General features: G+C 35.1%; 1 protein-coding gene across 4 annotated transcripts in view; it reads left to right on the top strand.

The window, feature by feature from the left end:
• The window catches only part of PTPRK (protein tyrosine phosphatase receptor type K), a 478,561-nt gene that overhangs the window by 289,272 nt on the left and 169,674 nt on the right, over positions 1 to 19,615 (top strand). For all 4 annotated transcript variants that reach the window (XM_053913630.2, XM_053913631.2, XM_053913632.2 and 1 more), the window contains exon 7: positions 5,186 to 5,479. In XM_053913630.2, the coding sequence (XP_053769605.1) occupies positions 5,186 to 5,479 (294 nt within the window). The remainder of the gene's footprint in view (positions 1 to 5,185; positions 5,480 to 19,615) is intronic.

Raw genomic sequence — 19,615 nt, 5'->3', positions numbered from 1 at the left:
ATCACAAGTATCATTATAAGTGAGAGGAAGGGGAAATCTGAGAAGAGGAGAAGGCAGTGTGTCAACCAAGTAAGGAACAGCAATAGCCAGGAGACACTGGAAGTGGCAAGAAGCTGATTTTTAACCCTAGAGTGTTTGGAGCAAGTGTGACCTGCTGCCATCGGATTTCAGCCCGGTGACACAGATTTTGAACATCTGAACTCCGTAATGTTGAGGGAATAAATTTCTGTTGTTTTTAAAGCACCAAATTTGTGGCAATTTCTTATAGCAGCCATAGGAGACTAAAACAATACTGTTGCCTGCTTCTACAGTGGGAAGGTTAATCTTGAGACAGTTCTTTGGTTAAGGAGTCTTTGAAAAGTAAATAAAACAAGTTGGAAGAAGATAGAATTGAGAGGCAATTCGTTCATTCATTTGGAAAGAGGAATGTAGATGTGTCATTGTCTTTCATATTTACTTCGTTAACTGACCTTTTCTGGCTTTGTGGCTTCTATTTCTGTTTGGCTTTTAAGTAATTAACTGCATTTTGAAACATGACACATATGTTTGTAAAATAGCATTTGTAATGGTAATAATGGGATAAGGATATACTTTCATAATGACTTACTGTGATTTCAAGACAATTTTAAAAATCATTTGAAACAAAAAACCAAGCAATTTGAATGCATAATTTTCATTTTATAATAGGTTTAGCTCAAGGATAATGAATATAAGTTATTAATTGAAAGTTAATTGGTAACATCGGCATGGTTTATCTTGTATTTTGGGTATTGCATGCTTCAGTTGACACCTATTGTGCATTTGGGATTTATTCACACACCTCTGGGTCTGATAGTGTATTAAATTATGAAGAATATTAATATTGCTGCAGAACAATTACTTGTTCATTTGCTAACTGATTAAAATTCATGCATAATTTATTGAAATGAATAGAGATTTTATAAATAAGCCTCCTTGTTCTCAAGGGCCAAAAACCAAAATATATATGCTAATATTAGTCTACTTTTTTTACCTCCAACATAAAAAATTTAATATGTAGTGGTATATTAGTCTCATTAATGCTAGATTTCACTTCTTATAATCATGCTGTAAATCAAGGCATATGCTTCTAAGCCTCTCCGAACATTGCCACGTTTCCAAATATGAAGTACTGCTTTGATTATTGGACTGCCTCTTCGGTTGGCTTGACCCTAACAAATGAGTAGTAAAACTCATCAGAGTGAGTTGTTTCTGTACTTCAGGCCAAGAACCTGATTACATCAAACTCATTTCTTCATATACATAGAACACTAGTATTGAATATTAATTTTGGGTGTTAATATTTATATGCTGTGTGAAGAAAAAACAAAACAAAGCAAAATAGCATCAAATATAGGATTTCTTGACATACTTGTGAATGTGGAGTCTTTAAAAATTCTTAAAACAATCCTAGTTTACCAACGCCAAGAAATGGTAATGCCAAGTTAAATAAAATATTCAGGTTTATCCAGCTATTAGTCTATGCATTTTTTGAAACTAGATCTCCTGACTTTGAATTCATGTTATTTTGCATGCCATTTCCTTAAAGATAGAAATGATAGAAGAAATATTATGCTCTAGTTTTTCACTTCTTTGTAATGTTTTGTTGTAGCATTTTCCCTTCTCTCTCTTCTCTTGTTTTCCTGTTTTCTATGGCAATACTGTACAGAGTTTTGATGGATAAGATTTAACATTCAATATATACACATTAGGTCAGGTTTCAGAATACCCATAAGTTTATAGATTCACCAAGGTTTGCTATTAATTATTTACTGGACAAATCATTTCATCATGTTAATATCAGGTGTCTTTGTGTTGTTCAGCTGTAATGTGAGTCAGCCATTGCTGTTCTGGCGTAGAACCCCAGGAAGCTATGAATTTAGCATCATTTTCTACTTATATTAGTCAGTGTATGAGCAATGTGGAATAAAAACAAACATTGCAGATGAGGAAACTCAGTTTATTTGTAAAATACAGACTGCTTAAAATATGTACAACATTTAGTCTGTAAGATATTTGCATTTTTTCTATTGTGTTTTTTTCTCTGTTCAGTTTCATTTCAGTTTAAAGTTTAGAAAATATATCATCTTTCTCTTTCTCTGTCTACCAAAACTTTTGTATATTACAAGTTGAAAAATGCTAAGCTGGTAAAATTTCATTATATGAAATATCTAGCTCTATTGTTCTTTAGCTAAGAAATTAAAATTTTAAAGTATATTGGTTTTATTTGATCTTTTTATTTTGTAACATCAACTGAAGTTAGTTGTGAATTTGGATATCATTTACCTTTTACACATTTTGATTATATTTGTTGAAATATATTTCAATCCATAAGATACAAACTTTATAGTTAAGTTTTATAAATCGGGGGTTAAGAACTACTTTTCCAAAGCAATAAAAGTAATTCTAAATATAACCAGCTTATATAGCACATATGTTACTCGATGTTAGTTTTGTTTTCACTTTAAACGTGAGCAAAGTGAAGGACAAGTTCATATAGTACTACTGATAACTGGTTTGAAAGTAATGAGCCAGAATTAATGATGGGAATAACTTAACATTTTCAACAGATTTTTGATTTTAAAAATTTAGTGTTACTCACTAGATACTCCCTCCAATCACTCATTCTTTATGACAGCATCTCAATTTTAAATAATGAATTTGGAAAAAATAGTCACGAAAAACACTTTAGCCTGTGTAGAGATCTAGGCCAGCTAGTCTTATGTTTTAGGTGAAGGATGTTTGGGACTCAGGGTTACATAAGGTGGGAACTATATTTTTATACAATCAGGGTTTAAAGGCAACTCCCGGGCTGTAACTGAAAACCCTTATTTCATACTAATCTGCATCAGAAGGTAAAACCTATCTGTAGTTGTTTTGTTTTGGTTTGGTTTTTGCTTTGTGTCTTATTCCAAGCATGCATTGTCATTAAGATAGAAAACCTGTTTTGAAATACACTGGCTCTCCTTAACTTTCCTCTGTCTCTTCTCCAATTTACTTCTGCAAGGGTGGGGGACACACCTCGTGCAGTTATATTTAATAGTTTTTCTTTATATGATTGCTTTTACTTAAAAAAACATCTTAGCAGCTTTACTGAGAGAAAATTCACATACTACAAGATTCTCCCAGTGACTTCTAGCATATTTAGTAATGTGGTGGTTTCTAGTATGTTCAGACTTGTGCACCCCCCACCAGGATCAGTTTTAGAACATGCTCCTCACTCTGGAAAGAATCCCATGCCCGTTAGCAGTCAGTCTCCATTCCCCTCATTGGCCAGCCCCTGGCGGCCACCACCTACATTCTATATAGCTTTGCCTGTTCCAGACATTTCATATGAATGAAATCTCACAATATGTGGCCTTTTGCGACTGGCTTCTCTCAGCTTGTAATCAGAGTTCACCCATGTTTCACCATGTGGCAGAATCTCATTTCTTTTTGTGGCTGAGTAGCGTTCTGTTGTACGGATGGTGTCGGCTTTCGTTTATCCAACAATTCCAATGTTGACGGATATTTGTTTTGCTGTTGTTTATTCCAAAAGATGCTTCTATGGATATTCATGTAGATGATTGCAGGTACAAATTTCCATTTCTCCTGGCTAGACACCTGAGTGTGGAATTGCGGGGTTGCCAGGTTACCCTAGGTCTCACCTTTGGGGAGCAATCTGCTTTCCACAGTGACTGCACCGTTTTAGTCCCATCGGTCGTTTGCGTGTCCTCATCAACACTTGTTATTGTCTGACTTTTTTCCTTCTGCCCCTTCTTATGTCCAATGATGTTAAGCCTCTTTTCTTGTGGTCATTGGCCATGCTCCTCTTCTTTGGAGAAGCAGCTGTTCCGGTCCTTTCCCATTTTTTCCTTGGGTTGCTTGTCTTTTAGTAAAGTCAAAAGACTTCCAGAGGTATTCTAGATTTGTTTTCATTCCTAAAAAAAAAAAAAAAACCTTTAAAACAATGTCGAGGCAGTTACAACTTTATTAGAGTAACACCTTCCTTGCAGGGGTGTCGAATCTTTTGGTATCTCTGGGCCACACTGGAAGAAAAAGAGTTGTCTTGGGCCACACATTAAATACCTTGAAACATGTAATCACAAAAAAAGGGTCATAATGTTTTAGGTAAATTTTCAAGTTTGTGTTGGGCCGCATTCACAGCCATCCTGAGGCACATGCCGGCCCACTGGCCACAGGTTGGAAACCCTGCTTGAAAGCCTTTTGGCTACTGGAAATGTTCTTTCCGACGTTAAGAGAAGACCTCACCTGATCACAGAGTAGTAGGTAGAATGTCTTCGTGACACAGCATGGGCAGAGTTAGCACTGCTGAGACCTTCATAAAGCCCCGCACCAAATTTCAGCTACATTGTTGTTAAATAAGGAGGAAGTGCGTTAATTCATCATTCGTCATTTCTGTAAGTTCAAATGTTGAAATAATGTTTCCTGAAGTTTCTTTCAAGTGAAATATCTAAGTTGTCCAAAATTAAATTGTGGCGTACCTTTGACATTTGAGTTTAATATTTGATGCATTGCCTTAATCCATGGTGCTCCCAAAGGTCAGTGATATGTAGTGAGTTGAGGTTTTGCCTCAGTGTTAATTTTAATTTCTTACACTCTGAGGTGGGGTGTGGAAAGGAGTCAGTACCTGGGGTTAGCTTCTGATTTCTGCTTTATGCCTTTCTCCTGTTTTATCAGCAGGAACTCTGCAGAAGTAAAAAAAAAAAATAGAGCAAAGAAAAAACACCACACAGCCATATTCCATGAATTAAATGATGAGTGATAGCAGTATTCATTAATCTGAAGGTTTGTAAAGGTCACAAGACCTCAGGAAGGTCAAAGGCAAACTGCACTCTGTTAGTAGCTGATCGGAGCTATCTATTTCTAAGTATTTCTCTTTATTTTACTTGTTTACAAGTATTTTACAACTTTATTTCAAGGAGAAGCATGATTTCAATAAGAAAAAATGTATCATAATGGATTATAGTCCATCTGTGAAAGTATTTGACCTTTAAAAGTACAGTTGAAGGACCACTGATGCCCCAGTTTTCTTTTATGTGTTTATTAGGTACTCCTAAATAAATTATTTATTAAGCCTTTAGGCTTTGAGATCCATTAGTATATTCCTATGTATTATAGCCTTTTGGCTTTTTAACTAATTAGGGCATATATTAATCTCTCCTAGAACCGCCAAGACCCATTGCTCCTCCCCAGCTGCTTGGCGTTGGGCCTACATACTTGCTGATTCAGCTAAATGCCAACTCCATCATTGGCGATGGTCCCATTATCCTGAAAGAAGTGGAGTACCGAATGACGTCAGGTTCCTGGACAGAGACCCATGCAGTCAATGCTCCAACTTATAAATTATGGCATTTGGATCCAGACACTGAATATGAGATCCGTGTTCTACTTACAAGGCCTGGAGAAGGTGGGACAGGGCTCCCAGGACCACCGCTAATTACCAGAACCAAATGTGCAGGTAAGACTGAGTAGCAAGCCACTCTGCGTGGTGACAAATGAGCATAAGACACATATTATACATACAATATTGAATGCTCTAGTTATTTGGTGCATGATGTAATCACAGTATTCTAAGAGTTTCAGTGAATTTGGTAAATTGTACCCTTGGATACATCATAATTTGACTGTTTTAGGTGCAGCGTGAATCTCTATTACTATTCAGTATTTATTTTGTATCCATAACCTTTCTTGTATGTTAATTTTGATCAGCTTGCCTGTATTCACCCCCAAATCTCTGATGGACACAGGTGAAAGTATTGAGAGCAAACCTTGGCAATTCAAGCAAGCACTGAATACCTTTCTAATATGCGTAAATTGTCTTCCTTGACCATCTCAGAGACCATATCTGATCACAAAAGAAATGTTACCCTGAACCAAGCCTCGGTGAGGCAGCTCTGCTATTCAGGAAATCCCGTCATCGAGAACCAAGTCAACAGGTTGACAGCTAGCTGTGGAACACACAGAGGCCTGGCTTTTGTTTTTAAGCCTTCTTATTGCCTTCCCTATGTCTGAGCCATACTGATGAAGATAAAAACATATGGATAAAACACAAAGAAAAAATAAAAAGTGAAATAAAAATTAATGTGTAAACATCCATCCTAGTTCCTTTTCCAGTGTATTATTGTTATAAGGGAAGAAATTGTTAGCTATTTATTAAAAGCTCCAGAACAGTTTAATCATCTAAGTTATTAACAGTGCATGTTTTAGTGCACTCTTTATTTTGTTATTGAAAATAGTTTAGTTGAAAAGACATTTTTTTAATTCATCAAGCATTATACTGAAACACCTGCAGAATTAATCCGTGGATTTGTGCACCGTGAACATTTAATGATCTAGGTTTTGGAAATCAAAAATGAAGACTGTGGGGACCTATGAAAATGTAAATGCCTATAAAATGTCTTTTATTTCTTGAATATCTGTTTAGCATTTACAATATTTTGTGGCTACTCACCAAGAATACTGATCTAAGATCAAAACAAAACCCATGAAATTTCTTTATATACTCTCATCTTAAAATATTTTTAATCTGGCTTAATTTGATATATTAATATTTACATGTCATATTATTCACATGTCATATTAATATTGAAAGCTTTTCAGAAACAGGAAGTTTATCTGCTCAAGCATTAGTCTCAATCATTTGTCTGAGGTCTAGAAATAGAGATTCTACTAGTACGCTGATTGAAGTTTTGGGGCAAATTGTTCTAACTGTAGTGGGGAGAGACAAGTTCATGCCACAACCTCATCGAGTTGAGGGAAAGATTTAAAAAGGACACAGTTTGGAAGCTGAGAAGTGGCTCATTCTGTCTTCCAAAATTAATATCCCATGATAACAGAAAATGAACAGTGGGATTCATTTTACAGAGGATATTGCATACACATTTTCCAGTAAAAATCACCTTCTTTCCTACATTTAATTTTTATAGTTAATATACAAATTAAACTATTATTAGTGGTAATTTTCCTATTCCAGCATTCTCCCTTTTGATTTCCTGTGTCCAGACTTCTTTAAATATCAAAACTGCTTTCTTATTTTTTATTTCATCAAGATAAACAATTAAAAATTAACCATACCACACAACATATTGCTAATAATAATAATGTGATTTTCGTTTAATTTAGAAATTACTTGATGTCGGTTATTGGTGTGAGGGCCAATGGATGTTGCAAGTGAGTGAGATAATGTTTCAAAGCTCGGTATGCTGTATTATGTGGATGAAAACAACATGTTAATAAGCATGAATGTATCCTCATCGAATGCCCTTAAAATCCGTATTGAAGCACAGTTAAAATACATATTAAAATGCATTAAAAATATGACTAGAAGGTGCTTTGAGGTATTTTAAGAATAATCTTATCTGTGTGGGAAGGGATAGAATAAAAATAACATATATTCATAGCTGCTTTCAAATGTGTAAATGTCTTGACCTTTTGGAATTATATTGGTCTTTTCCTCTAATTCTCTATTTGAGAAACATTTAATCTGTGGACTTTGTAGCACAGAGCAGCGTCCGGTTCTACAGTTCATTGCAACTGTAGAAAGTTTATTGGTTTTTAAACCTATCTTTCACATGTGGTAAGTCTTGTTCTCATGCTTGTTAATTTCCTAAGGTCCTCATAAGTTTTGTTTGATACAGATTTTCATGGTTAAAAAAAGGTGCTTCTAGACTAGATTTTTTAAGTACATTATAGATTTGAAAGAAACTGGGGTTACTGTTTTACTGGGAATGTCTACTAATCTTGCCCTGTTGTTAGAAAGGGAGGGAAAGTTTATAAAAGAATATATTGTGTTAGTTATTAAACTGTCTTTGACCATCTGAAGTTGAATAACTGATAGACATTGAATATTTAATCTATACAGAGTCAGTATCGATTAAAATTACAGTGTCCATCAACTTCCCTTCTTCAAGATCCATATACCTTTCACCCTATACAAGGGCCCTCACACTTCACCAGCGTTGTCACTGGTCTCAGCCCGGGGCCCCAGAACGACAAACTGGAGCACAATGTATGCTAAGTGTGACATTATCTAGTATTTAGTATAGATTGCAGATGCTTAAAAATTCTTCCCCAAATGCTTGTGTTTCCATGTGTGTAGTAAGCTCTTCTAACAAGGGCTCGCGTGGAAGGAGTGTTCCGTAACACTACGTAGGCATTACTATTGCTCTTAATTATTGGTAACGGAACTGTGTATTTTTATTAAATAAACATGTATTAAAGTTGAAACTAATTCTTTTGAAAAGCAAAAGAATAAAATCCTTCCTAATCTGGGGAAATGATCCCTTTGAACCCCCAACATGGCCTTTGCAGCAGGGTCCATGTAACCCTATTAAGCTGGGCGAGCCCTGAACGCGGCACTGTCGCGCGATCCGTTTTAACCGGGGCTGGGAGAGTGCGCCCTGCAGTTGCGGTGTTTCGCCGTTAATATCATGGAGCTGAAAACGTTGATTATTTCAATGTAGCTATTTTAATAGACCCTGCCTGGCTAGACCACCAGAAAGCCTTAAGAACAAGTATAAAAACTTCTTTGCTGTGTTTGTATCTGATAGCGATTTTATATGAAGTTCTTATAAATAACAAAGGAACGATGAGTATTTTCTGCCTCTGAGGAGTTCTGATTTTATTTTGGTATGTGAGAGGGGAACAATTTTGATACTACATACCAATTAAAAAGTACGTTAGTTATAATTCTATGTTAAATATTCCATTTTAATGTATGTAAGCCACTGAAATTTTATTTCTTGCAGAAATCTGTCTATAAATAATTTTATAGCAAGTTAAATAAATGGTTTTATTTATGTGCATCAGTGATGCAGTTTTGTACTTCAACATGTAATGTAGATTTTCATAGTTAAGTATTGGTTCACATGGCTTTATAACTAGCGTATGAGGTGAATTTATCATATTTTCTTTTCACACCAATCCTGTGAATTACGTATATTTTGCCTATTTTGTAGCTTGTGAACCTAAGACTCAGGAAGAACAAAACAAAACAAAAGTTGTCTAATATTAGACAACTTGGCAGCTATGGCTCAAATACGTTTTCTGAAAATGGGGTTTTACTTAAAAAGCCTGAATTCTTTCTCCTCTTTCTGCCACAATAGATGATGTTTTTCTTTTCACGAATAAATGAATGTACAATAGATAGAACCTGGGAGGGATTTACTTTTTTATAAAGAATATCTGCATGGATTCCCATGCAGAAAAAAACATAGTTTGATGTTTGCAATTTCACTTTTATTTACTCAAGTATAGGCTGTGTGCTAAATACTTTAATCAGGTAAAGAAGCGTAAATAAAAGCTTTTAATTTATCTTTATCTGAAAATGTCCTAGCTAGTTGCCAATGCCCTTTGTTGCTGTTTTCTTTTCTTTCTCTGTGAAGTATATTAAAATCATCTGGTAAGGGAAATTACCTGCTTCAGGGTCTTGCAAGTTCGGAGAGGTGGTAATTACAGGACAGTCTCTGGTGGCCGTAGCAGCCTGTGCTGCCTGGTGCTTCTCTGTGCACCTGAGGGGTCTGATTATTTCACTCTCTGCTCACAGCCGGACCCATGTTTTTGTTCACATAATGCTTCTTCAGGCATTTTATAAATTAAAAAAAAAGCATAAATATGAAGTTGTCTTAAAAATGAGAAATAACTCATTTCTCATTTCTCAATAATTCAAAAACTTCAGTGAACAATCAAAGAAAGTATGCTCTCTTTTTTTTTTCTATGTGTCTGCTTCCCCTTGGGTATACCATCTGGTATTGAAGCTAAGAAAATACAGTTTCTCTTTCTCTTATTAAATGGAAATAAAATATGCCATCCTCAGAAATTGTCTCCATCGCATGCTTTGGCAATTGCATGTTAAAATTGCTCTTTTAAATTGCCTTCTCCTTCTGGGTAACCCATTGCAGCCCTGCTTTATGATTAACTGACATTTTAGCAGTATCTCCCTCATAGAAAAGGTGAAGAGTTCAGGGTGTCCAGAATGTAATATATTTATACACAGTTGCAAAAACTACTTTCTACTCTTATATTGAAGTTCGATGCTTTTGGCAATTTTCAGTAAAACATGTAGATCTGTGAAGCAGTGAAAGGGAGAATATCTTATTTTACACATAAACGTTTACTAAAAATACGTGTTTTATCTCCCAAATTCAAACTGCAAGGAAAAATCAAAACAAAACTCCTTCATATACCAGAAACCAAAAGGTGAGGAATTAAATTTTGGCCTTATGGCGACAACTTCATCAGCAGAATGGAACCGTGTTTTGGTGTTTGCTGTGGTCCCAGATGGTTATTCATCACAGATGAGGTATCGCAGAGACTGAGCCTCGAGGCTGAAAGAAAAGAAACCACTTCTGTAAGAATCAGCAGAGTTTACCAGTGCAAGGGTGACATCTCTGCTTTAAATTGAAGGCTTATATCAATACTCATTTTAAAATTTTTGAACTGTATTAATGTCTTATATATGACCTTCATGGGGCTTCTTTATTGTTTCTGAGCAAGAATTTTAAAAGGCAATGCTATTATTTAGAAATGAAAAATAACAAAGGTAAAAAGCTATAAGAAAAGTAATGAAAAGCAGTTTTTTGATTTTTTAAAAAATCTAGGATAGTAAAGTTCTGTAATTTTTTTTCTTTTTGTGATAACCCAACTTTGTTTCTCAGATTCTATCAAGAATATTTCAGCTTGGAACACATATATTTATTAAAAAAGCATTTGGTGGCTTCTTCCTTGTTAACAGCACTGGGTTAAGTGCTAGGTCCTCATAGTTATACAAGAATGCTTTCCACCTAGGTCCCCAGTAAACACCAGGGTCAGACCTGGAAACGAAGAGTGAAAATACAACGTGATAGAAATTTGGAGGAAGAAGCTGTTCTTTAAGGGGGTGTTATAGATAAGCTGTGCCCAGGAAAGGATGGCTTATAAGCTGGATCTTAAAAATGAACAGCAAGTGTTTACGGCAGAAAAGTATAGAAAATAAACAGAGGGGAACCGCATGTTTAACCCAGCAACAAACATTGCTGACGCTTTGGGATCGGAAACAGATGGATCATTCACTGGCTGTGTCTGTGCTGCGGGAGAGCCGGGCCGCCCTGGAGTGCGGCCTGGTCTCACATGCTCCAGGCTGCTATTCTGCTGTTTTTAAGAAACGCACTAATATGACTAGATTTGTTTTTTAGAAAAAACCATCCTATTTCTGTGGAAGATGAGTTTGAGTTAAGGAAAGACTAGGAGCAGAGAGACTATGAAAACACACTTGACATAATTTGATAAAACATGCTATCTCATTCTTTACAGCATGTCTCTCTCATTTTCAGTCAGAAACACAAAATTTGTAAATTCTTGGAAAATATGGTCATTCCTAATAATCAAGCTTGTTTCTATCATTAGGGACTTAAAAATATTTTATAGGTGATCTAACTTATTTCATCATTTGATTTACTTCTCTTTTGAAAATGTGTGTTTCCCAATGTGATTAACATGTAGGCAAAACTCTAATACAACAGGTCTTTTAGAGGAGACAATTATGAAAGATTGCAGAGAAGTTCAAGAGCTACTCTGTATTTGATAAGATACTTAAAATTTATTTCATAAATTATATTGAGTGTCAAAGTTGTGTCGTTTGCCACACTTAGGGAGCAGAAGATACCACCTTTATAACACAAGATTCCCACTGTTCAGGAACTGACACTCTAGTGTTAGAACTGTAATAACAACCAAAACATAGTAATTGATGTAACAAGGATAAAAAGTACTTTAGTGACACTCACTTTAGTTGAGTTCTGATAATCCACTACCATCGGACCAGCCGAGATAACAAGTCCTTTAGAAATCCGGGGTAAAGAAGAAGAATTGCTGACCAAAAGTTAGTTTTTCTCAAGTGACATGTTTGAACACAGTATTAACCTTTGCCTTCTGATCGGAGGTGGGCAGTGCCCTATGGAGCCTCGTCCCCAGTTCCCGACCTGCCTTCTAATGCAGAAAACCGTGTGCAGCCGGTAGTCACCATGAGGACGACCTTCCTTCTCTCCTTTCTACCAGCACTTAGGGAAACGATACGCCAGATGGCGGGCCTCAATGGAAAATAGAATTCACATTTTAATTTAAATCATCAAAATGATTTGTTTGGTTTATTTGAATTCTCTAGGGCCTGTGGATTATAGAAATGGTATTTTAAATTGCACAGGGCACATATATCCTAAATGTCCAGTGGGTGGGGGGAGATACATTTCTAACATATTCAACTTCTATTAACTCTGCTAATGGTCTGTAATGCTGGGATCTCCCAGCATAAGACCCATGAAAGTTGAAGTAATATGAAAATCATCTTTCCTCTTACCTTTGTTTGTCTTTTACCTCTGGCATGGGATGTGTAGTTAACCATACATGCAGTTCACGGAACACTTTCTTATGGGGAACATCTTTAGTAACTGTGTGATTAACTTTACTGAGTAGAGCTGGGTTACTTCGAGCTCAGAATTGTCTTCTAACTTACTTTGTTGCTAGAAAGCAGTTGGTAACCAGTAAAAACGACACTGTTTTATTTATCCGTCATACTTAACTACATGCTGAGTCTGTTAACGACATCATTGAGTACTCTTTTTATTGGCTTCATTTGTTTTTATTGAATTTTGCATACTACAAGAAAGCTGACAGGTGGAAATGATTTGAAAAACAGCCTCAGTACCATTAAATATCCTAGATTTTCCCTCTGGTCCTAGGTCTTTTTTTTATATTAGGAAGTAGACATGAAAATAAAATGATATTTTAATATCTTAAATGATAATAACGCAAGAGCATCTGAAGAAGAAAATGACCTAGATAGAATTAAAAAGCTGTGGATCCAGATGTCGAACACTGAGGGATGCGTTGAATGTGAAGATGAGTTCGACACACTAAACCCGTGAGTGTCAGGCCTCATTGTGTTTCCACGGGTGCACACTGGTCCTTGATTTTTGTTCCTTTTTACTCAGAGAATCTACCTCTGTCTTCAGTTGTCACTCTCTGTTTTTTCTTTCTAACTTAAATTATAATTTATTTTCTTTGTTTCAGAATAAGAAAAAAATTCCTTATTTAATCTCTGGCAAAAAAAATGCAGTCACATGTTCTCGAGCCAGGAGTATAGATTCCTGATTATTCTTGAACTCACTCATCCAGATCCATCTTAGTTATAATCAGCATTTTTGGAGAATGTTGGTCTCTCTGAACAGTTTCTAAAATGGAAAAAAATGAGTTTATAAAGATTTATCTTATTTTCGTTATTTAACTTGACTCTTTACCTAAATCTGAAGTTTGGATTATCATCTCAGAGTCTCACTTTCTGGTCTTCACTGTCTTTCTACAAGATACGGCCTTATTATAACCAACAAATGCCGTAGGATGACCTTCTGTTTTCCTTCTCTACCAACCTGTATATAAATTGCAGAGGGAAAAAAACCAAATTCCATGGCAAAAGATAATGAGTGAGTTCTTGCCTTATTTGTTCTGTTATAGTAAATGTTGTAATCTCCATAAAAACTTCAAAAGGGCAGAAATTCATGCCTTTTTTGTCACCCTAAGAAAGATCTGTGCAGATTCAGCAGTCACTACATATGACATGGTCTAAAAATCACTGAGTGATGTCCGTTTTAATTGTCTCAGACAGGTCATCTGGGCATAGTTTGAGTTCAAATAACTCACCTTTCATTCTCTGGCTTTGTTATTTCCTACCTCTGTGTAGTCCTTCACAATAAAGGAATAACAAACAACCAGAAAAAAAGTTTATCTTTACTTATTACTATATTTTTAATCTGGTACTGTATTTAGTCATGTTATATCCACCCCTGAAACTACTCATACATCATATTTTTTGTCCTAATGTTACATGTGAATCTATAATACTTTATTGTTAAAACAAGGTTTTATTTTATATATGCATAAAAATAGTTACATGGCTTTCTTTTAATAGTAATTATAGAAGGAAATGAAATCACTTATGTTCCAATTATTAGGTATTTCTATACATCAAGAGCATCGAACGTGCTTGCTCATGATTCAGGATAATGTGTGACGGAAATCATAACACATTTCTTTGTGAGAAGTGCTTTCTTCTCTACGATAGACATACACATGAATAAAGAAATTGATATCTAGGTTTGAAATATAAAGGGAAGTAATCTTTGCTTGTTACATACTGCATTAATTTTTGACTTCCTTTTTTGCCATCCAGTAAGTTATTACAGTGTAGAAAATTTAGGAATGTGCTTTAAAGGTTTAATTTCTTGAGAATTTAACAATGATATCTTAAACTTTTCTTCATTTTATCACCTTTATATGATGACATTTTAAAGTACAAATTGGTATATTGATGAATTTGTGATTTTTGAAGAAGAATATTAAAGTTCTCTGTGGGATTTTAAGAATTACAAAATGAAGATAACAATAGCTGTTCTCTCACCACATGAACCCTTTCATGGGCCATCATGAGAAAATATGCCGTAGGGAAGGAAGCCTTCTTCTTTCTCAACAAAAACAACCTGTTGATATGAGATCGCAAGCATAGACTCTCTAGTTGGTTGGGTCATTGGTCCTGTTTTCCTTAATTATTTAGTCAGTGATTTTGAATTCTTATCAGATTCTAAGGTGGTAGAGATAAGATAGTATTTTTCTCATTTATCTTGTTTTTAAAAAGTAAAATGAACAGGTAACTAACATGTAGATCCTCTTCTAACAAGTGACAGAACGTTGAGACTGAATCATCCTTCTATTTAATTTTACTTAAATAATCTTTTTACCTTATATCCACTTCACATAAATTATATCAATAGAATACAGAATGCTCCTGATTTTCAAAGCAATATGGAGAGAACTTCTGCTGTGAATCCTCCTTCCATCTGATTCAAATAATCCTGTAACTTCTGCTGCTTCTTCACTCTGGTTTACTATCCACAGAGGGAAAATTCATTTTTTAAGGCTAAATTCCATGAATGATCTAGCTTTGGGGAAAAAGTCAGCTCTTTGGATTAAATTAATATTTGATATTTCAGCTTAGTTAAACCAATGTGGGTTTTCTTTTAAAAGTTTATAATCAATATTAGCAGTTTGGATACCACCTTAAAATTATATTACTGAGGAATACCAAAAAGCAGAACCGTTGTTCCATAGCTCCCTTTCATGTTTCTCCATCGCCCCTCTGGTGAATGCTGCATCGTACGTATTGTGTGCATGGTGCTCTCTCAAACAATCAGCTTTGCTCTGCCTAGGATGAGAAAATGCAAAGGGGCTGCTCTAACTGTCTCTAAGATAGAAGTCCCTTGATTGAAGTCCCATACTTTATAAACAGCTCGTTAGAACTCACACACCCAAGTCATTTTTATAAATTATGCATAAGAAACATTACACCAAATTTCACAAGTTGAATTTTTTTAAAAAGCATTTATTACAGTAAATGTCTATACAACTTTTGCCATTTTGGTCAGTGCACTATTATTTTTCTCAGTGCCTGTGGTTTTATTCTTTAAGTTGTAAAAAGAGGCTATATGCAAAAATATATTCTGCTTATTGTACTTGCCAATATATTGCATTTCCTGTGTTTCTAAGGGACAGTCTAACACTCACCTTAAATGATTGCTTCATATTCTACTGGACATATGTAACACTGGAATATATTGAACCATTCTTCTGTTACTGAAAGTTTGGGCTACCTCCAATGATTGGCTATTTTAAATGCTTCAGTGAGGATTATGCATGTATCATTATTTTGTACATGGCTGAAAATTTCTTGACAAGTAAGATTCCATTGCTGTCTCTTCCTGGCATCAGCAAAGGCATGCATGAAGTTTTAGTGTAAGAAAGTACTTCATAATCAAGTGCAACTCTCCCATTTATCACCATTTTGGGCACTTGGTCTCAGTAGTGAAATAATTTGATCAACATCAAACAATTTATTGATGAGAAAATCAAGACTCATTCATACTGCATCTCCTGTTTTCCTTTACGTGATATCTCCTGTATGGCAAATGCCGCCTCAGCGCTGGGTATCCTGAGATGCAGAGTCAGCTTCACTCAGTGTTGAGGGAACCGTTGCCATTGCAGTTCCCATATATCGGGTACTTACTTTGTGCCAGGCGCTAGCTCTTAGCTTCAGATCCAGGCCGCCTGAGTGCATTTTTATGCTGAGCTGCCTAGAAAGGTTAGAAGAGGGGCATGTAGGTAAATAACTAGACCAATAAGTAGAATAATACATTGTGCTTTGGGGCTCTATGGGAGCACAAAGAAGCCTTGAAGTATGAGAATTTCATAAGGCAGCAGATCACGCTCATTAGTAGTGATAAATTAAGGTTCATGAGTCAGTAAAATGATACTTACTGCTGGGCAAGTAACATACAGGGCAAGTAACATGCTCTCATACTTGCTACTGAGCAAATACTATAATCTCTCTAATGTTTCACATTGTCATCTGTAAAATAATCATCAATAATTGAACTTTCCAATGTGGTATTTGTGAGATAATTCATGATGTGCTAAAGCTGAGAATCAGTTGTTAAAATTTTCAGGAATTTGCCAGATGGTTGTTAAATTATTATTAAAAAATAAATATACAAATAATAATATGTTATATTTTAAACAAAAGTAATAAGTACTCAAAACTTCCTTATTATTTCAATATATTGCACTATTATCTATGTTCTTGAGGCTATTTATGTTTATTTTGTCTCTACATTGAAGGTACCGTATCATAATAAACTAATGTTCATCTCTTCTAATTACGTTTTGGGAGTATTACAGCATGGAAATTGGCAAAATGCTATCAGGACTTTTTCCTTCACCTCACCACTTTCTCTGTTTTTCGCAGAGCCAAAAGTATTCTAAATGTGTTAAACATTTCCTGCACACCACTGGAGTTAATGCATGCAAAATGCTTCCTTAGCATATAAGCCCACAGCAAATATTAGTCATTACTATATTGCAAGCCATTTCATTAAAAATAATTATTTTGATATTTTAAAAATTACTAAAATGAAGAAAATCTAAAAGAATGATGCTATGATCCACCCATAAGCCTACCTCTGTGCTTTTTCCTTTTGCTGTATTTGCTATATCACATACCTATCACATATTCACCTTTTATTAATCCATCATTCCATGTTGTTTTTTTAAATATAATACATTAAATATTTTGTTTAATGGACTGAATTTTAAAGAATAATTACTTTGAAATCTTTTAAAAAATGTTTGGAATGATTTGTTTTTAGAGATGATTCTGTAGTGGTAGTTTAGGAAAAGGATTGAAAGATTTCAGGGAGATTAGAAGGGGGCCGCATCAGTCTGAGCAAAAATTGATCAGTGCTTGGAGTGAAGCAGTGGAGATAAGAATTCCAATGAGGTGGCAGAGTTGAAAGAGATTTGAGTGGTACAATCAATAGAATTTGGTGACACATTGTGAGTGAATTCTGGCTTAGAATATTTAAGGTATAGTGACAGATTTTAAGTTGAAAGAGTAAAACATTGGGGAAAGCATTAGAAACGAAGTAGCTACATTTAGTTTTACAAATGAGATATTTGACAGGGAGTTAATATTTTTGGGTCTTTACACTTCAGTAGAGAGTGTAGGGAACAGGGGACACAGATTTGGGTGCCCTCACCATGCCATTGTGTTGTCAAGAGTTATGGGTATGCTGTCCTTGAATTAGAAATTTAAGTAAATCTTATTCAACTACATTCAAAATATTATTCTCTTTTTTTCCCAGGGGGTGGAATTATAATGTACATATTAGTATCTTATTGCATGAACTATACAGATTACTGAAATTGTTCATGTTTTTACATAGAAACAACTTTAAAATGTATAATGGCTGTTTTATTTTGACAAATGCTTTAAACATGTTCAGGACATGCTGTATAAAAACTGATTAGTTTGTTGGGTTGTGACATCCATTTGTGCATCTTAAATGTTCCCCATAATGGGCAGGTAACAGCGCAGAACAAAGGGCAGAATCAAAATGTGGTTTAGTGTTGGTTTTCTCCAGCTGATCTTAGGTGAGCTTACAGAAAGGCTAATGCTGTAGAGTGCACTTCCGTCTTTATTCCGGCATTGTCCTCTGACCTCTCGTGGTACAGCACCCTCACCTCACAGATACAGGTGCTGTTATGCACAGTGGGTGCCCTACAGGTCCTCCAAACCGCGGCAGGAGAGCATCACGATCCTGTGTTGCTGGGATCAACAGCAGGGCTGGCGTGCTGATTCTTTGGGATGATAGTATGAGACAGACAGTGTTGCACTGATATCTTACGGGAACTTTGAAGTATAAAAACTTTTTTTTTCCAATTTTGTATTAAGTTCTACACTTGAGTGCAAATAATTAGTTTGATTACCCACTCAAATCAGAAGCCTTTGTAGAACAAACTTAAGTATGTAGACTGTACAGAGATACTCACCAAAGCAAAGGATCAAAAGCACCTGTGAACTTACATGAAGAGCAGACACTAAATGTTTGCACTCTGTCGAATTTTGGTGGAATGTTGTTACAAAGTAAAAACTAAGTCAGCAAGACTGAGTGTGTATTATAATACAACAGTACTAATATCGTCCTAAGGAACGATCTACAACTGACTTACTAAAACAAAAACGGAGAATTTTTAGTGATTTACTCCTTTAACTGTCCCTTAGTCTTTAAGTGTAATGCAAAGTAAATTGGCTGGGTTACTTGGGTTTCTACTTCGTTTAGCTGATAACTTTTTCTCTCAGTTACAATATTTTTATGATTGTAATTTTGTAAATAATCAGGAAGCTTTTAAAATCTGTGTTTAGTGTAATCAGTTATTTTGTTGTTTATAATTTCAGTGAAAAGACAATCAAAAGGCATTCACAAATTGATCAATTCCTTTATTATCTTTTAACGAGATGAGTTAGTATCACCTCATATTATTATATTGACTCTGAGACAAAGTGCCAGATTTGGAAATCTACTGAGCTCCTGGAAATATGTTTTGACACAAACGCATATACATATCTTTTTAACAATAAAGTTAAAATTGGGTAATGTTACTATTATCTTGAATTAAAATACAGAATCGGTCTGAGGAAGAAATTTTGTTAGAGTTAGAAATATTCTTTTAAAAATAAGAGAGTGTAATCACAGTCCTTTATATACCTGTCACCAAAAATCTGAATAGTAGAGAAATAAATGCGTTCTTGCCTGTAAGCAGAACAGTAGAACAGAGCTTCTATATTACAAACAGTACAAAACACTTTAATTTTCATGGGACTAGTAAAGCATTTCTTGTGTTGTGATTTTAGCAAGAAACAGTACGTATATCTTCAGTTAAAATATATATTCTCAGCTTGGACAGGTGATATTTAATGAGTTTGGAGTGAGAAATCTTTTGGCAGTGTAACATGGCATATTACAAGTACCTACCTTGAAAATAAACAAAGAGAGAGACATTTTCCATTGCTATCTACTGTTAAGGTGCTAGCATTACCCCTAAACAAACTGGTGCTTGGGGCAATAGCGTGCACTGTCTTTTTTTTTTTTTCTTCCTAGTACTAATATGAAAGTGCAATTCAATCTTTTTGACAAATACTGCATCACTTCCTTCTAGGCAAATTTTCGTCGCTCAA

This window comes from Desmodus rotundus, chromosome 11, assembly GCF_022682495.2.
Source record: "Desmodus rotundus isolate HL8 chromosome 11, HLdesRot8A.1, whole genome shotgun sequence".
NCBI classification, from domain to species: Eukaryota; Metazoa; Chordata; class Mammalia; order Chiroptera; family Phyllostomidae; genus Desmodus; species Desmodus rotundus.
This window is presented reverse-complemented; position numbering and strand designations above follow the sequence as displayed.